General features: G+C 39.0%; 1 protein-coding gene across 1 annotated transcript in view; it reads left to right on the plus strand.

Moving 5' to 3' along the window:
* Positions 1 to 442: 442 nt before the first annotated feature.
* The window catches only part of LOC140949674 (uncharacterized), a 23130-nt gene continuing 12025 nt past the window's right edge, over positions 443 to 11547 (plus strand). Inside the window, exons 1-6 of the mRNA XM_073398820.1 lie at positions 443 to 500; positions 5121 to 5492; positions 8360 to 8620; positions 9915 to 10039; positions 10376 to 10446; positions 11264 to 11400. Of these exons, the coding sequence (XP_073254921.1) occupies positions 443 to 500; positions 5121 to 5492; positions 8360 to 8620; positions 9915 to 10039; positions 10376 to 10446; positions 11264 to 11400 (1024 nt within the window). The remainder of the gene's footprint in view (positions 501 to 5120; positions 5493 to 8359; positions 8621 to 9914; positions 10040 to 10375; positions 10447 to 11263; positions 11401 to 11547) is intronic.

The following is an 11547-nucleotide window of genomic DNA, read 5'->3' on the forward strand; positions in this document are numbered from 1 at the left end:
CAGAATTAACCAGGATGCTGATTCTACCTGCCAATGTTCATTAAGAAATGTGTTTAGACGTTATAGGGGAAAGTTAATATCAATGATACCATTGAGTCTTTTCGGTCAATGAAACCGATCCTCAGGTAACCGTTTTAACAGCAAATTAGCATGCCTGTACAGGCCTCACTGCACACAGGAGAGATACAATATTCACAAGCGTAAAAAGTAAGGAAGCTAATATTTGCGAGATTTGCGTCTGCTGAAAGAACGCGTCATGTGCACTGACATCGCGTGTGAGCTCGTTGAGTTTAATCGTTTTCTGTGAAAGGGTGCAGAGCGTTCCTCAGGAATAACGTGCTATCGTGACCCAGTGTTACAGCTGTAACTCGTTTGGCACCTATTTGGCGCTCTAACCGAAATGTTACTTTGTGTAGATCCCTGCTACGTCTAAAGAACAACTATGGCGAAGCTGATACCAAAGATGGTGGCTTTACTTGTGATGACCGTTGGTCGCTCAGGTAAGTGTGACTAGTACGTGCTAACACATTGTAAATAAGATTGGCGACTATAGAGTCTCCTCAGTTCTCTTGGCTTCTTTTTTTTCATTGCCTGGTCGTGACCCAATCTGACTGGTGTCAAATTTCCAAAAGATTTGTGCTTTAGACAGTGCAGATGACGTGAGCGCAGCGATTTTGTCGCCACACCTTTCATTAATTGTTTGTAAGGTTCAAATGTTGTTCATACTATTTACTTGCGACGTTGAGCATTCATATTTCAGCTTTGTTTTTGTGCTATATATATAAACGATAATCTACGTAAACAACCCTCAATGTTCTCTACCATAGCCTAAAACCTGAAACCAAAAATTTTCCTTAAACGATTAATGAGCACGTTCATCGCGAAATTTAGCCTACGAATGCAGCCTTTTCTCCTAGCTCCTCGCCGCCAGGGACGTCTTGCCAGGAGGAACGTTTGCGACTCAGTGACAGAAATTCCATTCTGACGACGTTAATCAATGTTTACTTAACAAATCCGCTGTCATGGGGTTCCAAATGTAAATTTGTTTGATCTTATGTTTCTCCTGGTCGATTATGGTAAAGTTTTGTGATCTTTTGCGAACGAGCTCCAGCGAAACTCAGATGCTTTTTCTAAAGAAGAATATATTCTAGGAATATTGACTGTTTTTGAAGTAGATTCATCACGTTTAAATTTGACCTTTGTGGCCTTTTGTGTGTCATTCGTAAACAATATAGGTAAAACAATATAACCACTACGTCGACCAATCAGAGCTCCTAACCAGATTCCGGACAGATTTTACGTCATCACCGAGTATTGAATTTCTATCGCTGAGTCGTAGACGTTCTTCCTGGCGAAACGTTCTTAGCAGCGAGGAGCAAGGAGAAACGGCTGTATTCGCAGGTTACGCGAAATTGAGTGTTGGAGTTTAACAGGAGCTCGAGGACGCTTTTCTAAAGTCGACCTTTGCGCATACCAAGCGAACGTTCAACTACACCAATTAAAATTGTAAACATCAATCTACCAGGAAGGCTTTGTATTGTAAGGGAATGTACATTCTGTACAGCGGTGCACAGTGGAAAAAACTATTTTTGCCCTTCTTTCCACTATGTTTTGAAAACTGTTGAGTCATTCAGAGAAAAACGAATTTTGATCAATTTAACACAAGGGCGAACACATTACAACACGCAGTCTTGTCCTTAAATCCTTTTTCGTCTAGTTTCTGAAAACCGCGCTAGACAAGTTAAAAAGATCTAAAGATACACGGGTATCTCTTGAAAAAGAAAAAAAAACAAAGTTCATTTAAATGTCACTTCCCTTTCGAAATGACGCTAAGAATTGCTAGGAATTCCTAGGATTTTCTAAGAAAATAATTAAATTCTTAGGATTTAAGTTGCGGCCTAGGAGTAAAGGTGTCGGAAAATTTATTTTATCCAATCATATCACACTGTTATAAGTTACATAAAGTGCATAAGTCATTTTAACAGGAAGTTAGGAAAAGAGGGAAGAGACGAAGTGCTTCTTACAACACGTATAATTACTTTATACAATATTTGCTGTTGGCTTCTTTTATCACGTACTTTGTCATATTCCTTTCGCTTCGTAGAAAGATGCGCTGAAAATAATTCATTGATGGAGCTGTCATCAATTTAGTAGAAGGATTAAGTTTCCGAAGATGAGTGCTTTTTTTTCTTTCGAAAAAAGCAATGTCCATTGAGGCTTTTCGCGATGGAAACAACTGAAGCATGACAAGAATGCTCTGGTTGGTTTTCACTTTATTACTGAGAACAAGAGTGACACATTCAAGCAAACTATTCGTTTTAGCTACATGTACGCAAAATTGTCTCTAGCCCGTCGGTTTTTGGGAGAAGTAGTCTACCTGCCTGACTACCTGTACCTCAATACAAATCTCACAACCCCAAGGGCATATTAAATCAAAACCTGTTTAGAAGTAGGTTGAGCATACCCAGTACTCAATAGGACTGTTGTTGACAGTGACTGACATTTCGACAACCTGTGCGGTAGTAATATCTTTAGAGTCAAAGTGAGTTGTATCACGTCAGTTGATGGCACTAATCTCTGGTTATTGACTTCAGTGTCAGTTCGCCATGTTCTTGGTCGCCTGTCAGTTAAGCCGTGATGTTATGGCTATGAAGACTCGTAATGTCATTGGTGCGTTTCGATCGTTCTATTGTCACAGTTAAACAGTCGTTTATTGTTAGTCAAATTCTCGGCTGTCCAGTGATTCTGTCGTTGTTCGGTTTGCTTGAGTCCGTCAATACTGTGAAGTCGTTTGTACGGTGCCGGTAACTGTTGACTTAGACTGCGAGCAGTTTCTTATTTTTCTTTGCAAAGTTACTGCGCGAAAAAACCTAAGCATGCCGCCAGCGGCGAAGCCGCGAGCCACGATAAAGGAGGGCGTAAGCCCGAGAAGAAAAAATAAGAGACTGCTGACTCTTTTGTTCTGTCTGGGGACAACGAAGCTGTCAAGGTAGTTTATTTAACCAATTAAACCCGAGTAACTTGAAACATTTTATAAATAGAACATAAACAACTGAAAATTTGTACTTTTTTTTAAAATCCGGTAAGATTGCCTTGATTTCCTTTCTCTTGATGAAATTTACATCAGTTTCCTTCTGTAAGATATCCTTAACATTTTAGTTTACAAGCGATTACCGCTAGGTTCGTAATTGTTCGCAGTTGGTTGTGACGCGTGACTATTTTTATCGCTTGCATCTCCCCCACAGACCAGTCAACAGCTGTAAAATTGACCAATCGGTTACTCCGTTTCTGGGCTGACGGAGGGTTTGTTTATTACTACAAAAGAGTCCGCAGTCCGTCTTTTCTCGTCTGGTCCTAATCCCTTATTGTAACGTAACGTCGTTGTTTGCAATCGCGCTGGCCGAGATAAGAAATAGACGGATTTTAAGAGAAAAGGTGGACTGCAAGCAGTCTACTGTTGACTACGTTTCAGTGGCATTTTTTCTAAGTTAGTAAACCAGCTTTCTAAAGTGAATCGTTCCGACTATAAACTTTAGGATAAATACAAACCACTAAATGGCGTGCGTGTTTAATTTTGTTTTTAGCGATCTAACCAAATTAGTGCCCTTATCATTGCTGAAATATTTCACTAGTCTTCCGCACAACCAGTGAGCCTGGTGTATAACCAATTTCTTGCCATCAACAAAACAACTTATTGTTCCACAGAAGAATAACTCCGTACCATTCTATTAAACTAGAGACTTTTTCTTGAATTTCTCAAATACCACGGTAGTTATTTCAGTTAGTATGAATACAAGTCACGGAAAGCGGGTTACTCGCTGGGTTTCTGCCACCATACTGATTTTCGCGTCGTTGCATCGCCTTATGTAAGGAAATCCAAGACATTCTTGGAGTCTGAATTCCACGCCGTGGATTCAGGATTCCAATTACTAGATTCCAGATCTTTTTCAATGAAACTTGGATTCCGGATTCCAATTGTCAGTTGCATTCTGGATTCCAAGGTCCCGGATTCCCGATTCCACCTGCAAAAATTTGCCAGATGCTCGAATTCGGATTCCCTTACTTGGGGCGAGTTGCATCAATCTGGTAAGTCAGTAAAGACCTTTAGCATCAAGTTTTTCAAGGGAAACCGCAAACTGCAAACTGCAGTTTGCCGTTACGCGTTTGAAGTTTCCGGGAGTTCCAATTTTAGCAAGGCGTTCAGTTCGGTTCATTTTTATTTAGCCAAAATATAATGCAATACAAGAATACATATAGGAATTGTAAGTTGGCAAGGGAGCCCAGAAGAAACCAGAAGGCTTATATGAAATAAAATGAAATTCGCAGAGTGATACCGAACGTTAAAAGTAGGAACTAAACAGAGACTGAGTTAAGTTATGAATTCAGTAACAAGCAGATAGAAAAAAAAAATTAACTCTGGACTGGAACAGGAAACTTTCTTATGTTAGGACGGCAGAAAGGAATATAAAATCGATTTGAACTGCGCGTTCCGATGTTGTTTATTTTTCATCAAGTTGAAGTGCATTACTTTTATTGCCTAAAAAACAGTAATAATTCATTGATTCGAGAACAAAAATCCAACAAACACATCGCAGTTAGCCTGCGTAGTAAGCGTTTCCGTGTGGTTTAGGAGCAAAGAACGAGGAACGAGGGTCAAAGACCGTGCGAAAAATGGCGCAAGTAAAAGAGCGGGGAGGGGTTGGTTTCCCTTCCCCTCCCCCCACTTTCATTTTTTGGCTCTTGTTTCATTTCTCGCGCGGCCAAAACCGAGAATCCCGTTCCTCGGTCTTTCTTTGCTCCGAAACCAAACGGAAACGCTTGCAACGCAGGCTACATCGCAGACGGACATAAAAAGCTATTTCGTGCCTTTAAACGCGAGGCTGTACAATTTTTAGTGGCAAAAAACCTTGCCGTAAGTCACTTACCCCTGGAAGCCCTTCCTACCGGTCAAACGTGAACTGCAAACTGCAAACGCGACCGCAAGACCGTGGTCACGTGACAAGAAAAACCTGATGCTAAAGGTCTCTAGTGAGCAAATTCTATACATGTCCATTTTGTTACACTCATTGCCGACCAAATAATACCTAAATGATGCATTGTTTATCCTTGGGTTATCTTAGAGGCAATAAGATGGGACAAACAGCCTGACAAACCAACAATTCTGGTTGAAGGAGTAAACAACACTGGGGAGAGTCTGAAACTCGTCTGGACTTTCGTTACGGAGCCATCCGAAATCATTGATAGAGTCACATTTCAAAGGCGAAGAGGTGATGCTGATGCATCAGAAGATATTGCAACCAACAAAGAAGGAGGAGCGTTTAATGTTTTTTCGAAATTTATTTCAAACTACAGTGCAAGCCCTCTAGCTACACTGATTTTGAGAAATCCCGTGACCAACGACGACGAGTTCATATATTCTATCGTGGTATCGCTCTCCAAAAATAACCTTCCTGAGCCAAGTCTTACGGACCAAGTACAGTTAATAGTGTTTGGTAAGTAAAGTATCTCTTTACTTCTACGTGATCAGTTATTTTTAACATTTTCAGGCTAAGGCGTCTTTCAAAACGCCTTTCCCTTTATTGAGTGTGAGAGAGATTTATGAAACCAAATTTACTTTACGTCATCCTGAAACTCTTGTGAAAAGTCTTTGAATGGCGGCTTAAGTATTTTTGACAGTCCCTTTTTCAAAAGAACTGTTGTGGTAAGCTTCGCATCAGTTACTTCCTCAATGGAACGTGAGTTCGTTCTTGCGTGCCCGGCTTTAATTTGAAATTAACGAAATTGCCTTTTTTACAATTTCTGCACGTGCCATAATGTTTCAAAAGCCTTATTCTATGTTATGGTTTGAAAATTCTGAGTATATTCATAGTTTATTGCATCACAAACCCATCATTTTTCACGACACTACAAACTACAGACATAAATATCAATTAATATTTTAAAACTCGTTTTCCTCATGCGGTTTAGTTTTGAGTAAAATACTTTCAATCATGTTGTAAATTATACATCCAGTTATAATTATAGCAGAGCAAAGGTTCCTTCGTTGCGTAAATTAACCAACCATAAAAGGACTCTTTAGGTAGAGCGATTATTTTTAAAAAAGAAATTTCGGGCCTTGCGAAAACGATTAACGATAATTAAGATTATATTGGTCGCGTAGAGATGAAATATTCACGCTATTTCACGCAAAACGTAAAATAAGCAACGTAAAGTAAATTGTCGCCGTCGCCTAATTATTTTAAAATGTATTAGGCAACTTGTTTTCAAAGTTTACGATTTAGGTCTGAAATGAGTAGGAATTATAGGTATGGTGAATCATGGAATGATTTGCATACAGAATCACCGGCAAGACTGAATATTGAGTGCTGTGTCATTTTTCGTCCTGTACACAATATATGAATGCTGTATATAATTTGAAGTTTCTCCGTCCAAAAACAGTCATGATAACAGTAAAAAGCGCTTCGAGAGATCAGTTGTCGATTGATCTCTTCAATTTTGACATGGTTTTACAGTTCCTACCATTATATTGTGGACTCTGACAGTACAGTATAGACTGACATCAAAGAAAAAAAACGTAGTCAACGTTTTATCCTTCCGGCGACCTAAAAACGTCCTGTAAACTTAGTCCATTAAAAGCCTCCCTAAGGCTGTGCAAAATAACAAACACAACTAATGAACGAACAAATATTTAACAATAATTGCACGAGTGCGCGTTAGATATGAGTTGGCTACAATCATCTCATATCCATCAAGCGCAAGTGGAATAATTCTTTTATTAAAAACGCCCACAAAATAGCGAAAATTCTTTCCGACTTTATTTGTAAAAACAACCGATTTTCAGCTTGTTTTTAGTTTTGAGCAGACGCGTACAGTAACCTTGTTTGGAGAGCATGGTATAATGGCTCATATACCATGGTGGCTAAGCCAATCAGAGCTCTATGATTGCATTATCCAATGATTCAGTTTTTAATAAAATAATATACACTCACACACTCACACACTATACTTTATTGCATACACATCATTTTGCCATCTCCACCCGCAATTTTTTTTGATGAACACTTAATAGCAACGTGTATTCATAGTTTTACAACTGTACTTATAAATCGCCAATCTGAATTCTCTATTACCACCATTTTAGAAAGTTATTCTATCAACTCTAACTCCCTCTGGCAAAGGTATCAATGATACTAGTCCGCATTTACTCGCGGAGTAATTTACTCTGAGTATATTTACTTAGATTTTCACCACATTAAGGAACTTTATCACAGTGCAGAGTAACCGTTGTATGTTAATCGTTAACAAAGAAACATTGCGCAATTCTTACAAACCTCTGTTAATCATACACTCTCTATTAAGCGGACAATTGGGAAGGTCCCAAAGGTGTCCGCTTAATAGAGGTTTCCCTGTATTATTATTATTTTTACTTTAATAAATTCTTTATTTTCTTCTGTCTCGGAAATATTAGCTTTAAGAGCTACACTGTAAATCTGAGGATAAATAAAAGTGATGTTTGTACGTATGTATGAATGTTCTAGATGAATTTGCAGGTAAGAAGTCTAAGAAGGACCAAAACAACATCATTCTAATTTTGGAAAAAATATTACATAATAAAATTTCCTTTTTAAGACGGTCGAACTTAAAATCTAGCCATGACTGACCTTTCGAATTATTATTTACGGCCCCCCCCCCCCCCCCCCCCTGTTTCCTCTTTACATGTTTTAACTGAATTTGAAGTGGATGTTCTACAGGGTTTAAAAATAAAGGATACTTCTATTTGAAGACTTCTGTACCTGAGTAACCTGCAATAGGCGAATCTTTGTTTACACTTTTTGCCTCAGTAACATATGCTTATCACTATCTGATGACGCTAATAAAATAAAAACTCTGAATATTGAAAGGGCATAACAGTTTGCAGTTATCTCTGAAAATTTGAGCCTAATAAACCAAATGGTTTCGGAGAAATTGTTGTCTAAAAACTCGAAATTCTACAGAGAATGTATGGCTCATTAACTTTTTTGCCACCCAGCAATTTCAAAGTTTTTGATGGCTGATATTTCCTTCAATATTGCTTGCAAAGAGCTGAAAATTGCAAAAATTGCTCAACTTAATCAGCTCTTTCAACTTTTGCCTTTTATATGACCACGGCTTCCAATTAAGTTAAGTCAGGAGCCTTGTTAAGTCGTATGCTAACGAGGAAAATTGTACGGCGATGACGTCAGCAAAGATTCGTCTATTAATTAAAAGCAGCTTGATGGCTCCTGTGGCTGACGTAATCATTTCCAGCTTATTTTTTTAATAACGCCCAAAATCATGAAAGAAAGCCAGTTGTTATATCTGCGTTTTTTGTTTTGGACAGTGCCTCCAAGAATTACAACGGAGCCAGAGAGAGAGTCTAAAGTCAGCGTTGGAGAAAATTTGATGCTGACATGCAGTGCATCTGGCGACCCATTCCCAGAAGTCACATGGAGCAAAGAGGGCAAAACGCTGAGGCTTTTTAATGTTACTGGCCCAGTTCTGCATCTCGTTAACATAACGAGGGAGGATGTTGGATCTTACAAATGTACAGCAAAAAATAAAGTCGGAGAGGCCTCTCGCCCTGCCCTGGTTAACATAGCATGTAAGTAATTTTTATTTTCAGTTTTTAACATTAAAAGTAAGCAATGCAATTGAAGTAATAAGTTGTTATTTTCTTGTGAACAATTGTCGTGATAGGCTAAAATCTATTGAATGCAGTAGTTTGGAACTTCGATAAAAGTTTGCCCTAACGACGACATTTGCCTCCGTCATTGATGAGTGTGGCAAAACTGGTTCTTAAAAAAAACTGATGAGTCACGTTATTCAGTTCAGCGTGGATCAGAAACTATTCTATCTTTTCATGTGAGACAGAGGGCAGGCATTGAATTAAACGTGTAGTTGAAAGACATTTATTAGCCCATTTTTGCGTTATTACCTTTGGAAAAGCTCAGCATTCATTGTCGTCCCATTTAAGGGATTCTCTATTCCAGAAACCAGGAAATTTTAGCTTGTGGAATTGGGAATCCAGGAATTCTTGGCTTGGAATCCAGGAATCCTGCAATTTGGAATCCGGAATACAGCTGAAGGAAACAGGAAAACCCGCCAACGATTGGAATCCGGAATCCAACTTCCAATGACAACGAATCCGAAATCCAGTACCTAGAATCGGGAATCGTCGAAGCTAAGACTGTCTTGGAATTCCTTTTTAAACGTGTGGCGATTTTTGAAACGCCCTGCAGTTACCTGCAGAAAGATACTTTGAGGGCTGTTATCAGTTTATAGTATCACATACAGGTTTATATTTAAAGAATGACGTGACCCTCGGACGTACACGCAAACTCATACCCCCACCGTGGCACAAGCGGGGAGGAGAGAGGGTGGATGGAACCCCTCCCCGGGGTTTTTGATATGTTGCAGTATTTTGAAACGATTTTACCTTCAGTGGAAAGCCTTTGATGGTCTTAACAAGATGAGGTATATTTTAGGGATGTTGGCGCTGCTGGAGGCCTGTGACGTCACCAAAAATGGTTGCCATCCTGGCCGCCATCTTGGATTTTACCAAGAATTAGAAATCAGGTTAAAACTGCGAGAAATGATAATGTTTTTGTGCTTTACATAAAATAACTTATAAATAAGCATTTTGCATGTTTTTAGCCGTAAGGCGTCATATCTCGTAACCATAGCAACTGACCATCACTAAACTTTCTCAAAATGTGCGCGAAGGATGAATGAACAACTACTGAAAATGTCAGGTACTGATGTTTTATCTTATTGCGGGGGGGGGGGGGGAGGGGCATCCAACCCCCTCCCCCTTGTACGTCCTTGTACGTCCGTCTTGCTTCTAATTTTTTAAGTAAATATAATTACTTATCTCTATTTATGTCTACGTTTGACAGGTTCAGAAAACCAGTGTGAGGATCATGAATTTGGAATTAGAATTACAAACATCAGATGGATGCAAGCGTTTAACAACTCCAATGCAATTGAATATAAAGCCTTGAAATCAAACGTCATATCAGAAGTAAGTCAATTACCCTTTTGTCGTCTGTACTTTCCATTTTCATTTGCTCAATAACCGAGAAATACAGAATTAAGCAATGGCTGAATAATTCCTCGCTCTTTAGGTTACTTACAAGCTGAAATGATGGGAAACCCACACCAAACAAAATACCCAAAAACCCCGGCTAATTAACGACACTTAGGACTGGAAAACTGCACATATCTATTTGAGTAATACTGTGAACTTCCAGGATTTACATGTAAGGGTTTTATTACATCTGTGGCTTCAACAGGGTGTCTGTCTTTTATCAGTCTGCTATCAAATGTATTGAAGGAATTTCACCTGTTTCTTTAACAGATTGCAAGAATCTACTCCCAATCTCAAAATAGCGAAAAGCAACTATATGGTATAACTATTGTGGAATTCAGGTATATATGACATATGTAGCAGTTTATCGTTGACATGCAATCGTGTAATTGTTAAAAGAAAAGAAAGAAAAAAACAGAAGAAAACTGTATCCGAATAAACGATAGCTGGAGGGCATTGGAAAAGAATTGAAACTCATCTTTAATTTGTTAATTTACATCCGTGATATACTAATCACAGTCGGGTCATAACCTTGTTAAAAATGGAAGTTTATTTAGCAATTACTGGATGGACATTAGTATGATAATGATGAGATAAAGGGGAGATCTGCACAATTTCGCAGATCATACGAAAGCCTTATCTATGCCAATAGCAGTTTTATCATTCATTCCAAAAAATTTTTGTTTTAAAAACAAGTTAAACATGCTTAAACCTAGCCTGATTCTCAGACGTCCGAGGTCGTTCTCGGTCCCTTTCGCTCCTCTCCCTCTCGACCGCGAACGACCACGGACGTCTGAGAATCAGGCTAGCTTAAACCGCGATCGATGCTACGTTCTCGTCTTCATTTGCCAGCTTCTGGGCAAGTTCATGATATAAAGTAGGTTAAGAAAATATCTGACACTTCACGATAATAATGTCTCATCATGTTTACATGAAAGGTGTGGAGAGGCTGTCTAATAGAAGAGAATTTACCGCGAAAACACGGTGTTTGCATACCATTTTTTTTTTTTTTTAAGTGCTCTGATAGCATTCAATAATCTTCAGAGAGGCACCAAGGGATGGCAATTTTATTTTTTTCCCCACCTGAGCTGGCTACCTCACCCACCTGGGGTCACCCAACCCCATGTAAATGGGCCCTAAGATATATTTTATTTTCAGAGAAGGAAGTACCATTGCTATTGTTCGCCTACGATTTGAAAGAAACATCAGCGAGCCCTTGAAGCCTTTGGAAGATGCTATCAAAGATGGCATATTGGGGCGGAATATCAGAGTTGATACACGGCTCCTTAATACAAGTATGTCAAGCTCCAAGTCAATCCAGTAGTTACCATTAGTTTATTTTTAACAAAGCTGACAAACAAACAAACGTGATAGGGATACTACAGGGGAACTTACAACCTGGCTCATAATATAAATTCCACCTCAAATTGCACGGAAATACC

Source organism: Porites lutea, chromosome 10, assembly GCF_958299795.1.
Source record: "Porites lutea chromosome 10, jaPorLute2.1, whole genome shotgun sequence".
Classification (NCBI taxonomy): Eukaryota; Metazoa; Cnidaria; class Anthozoa; order Scleractinia; family Poritidae; genus Porites; species Porites lutea.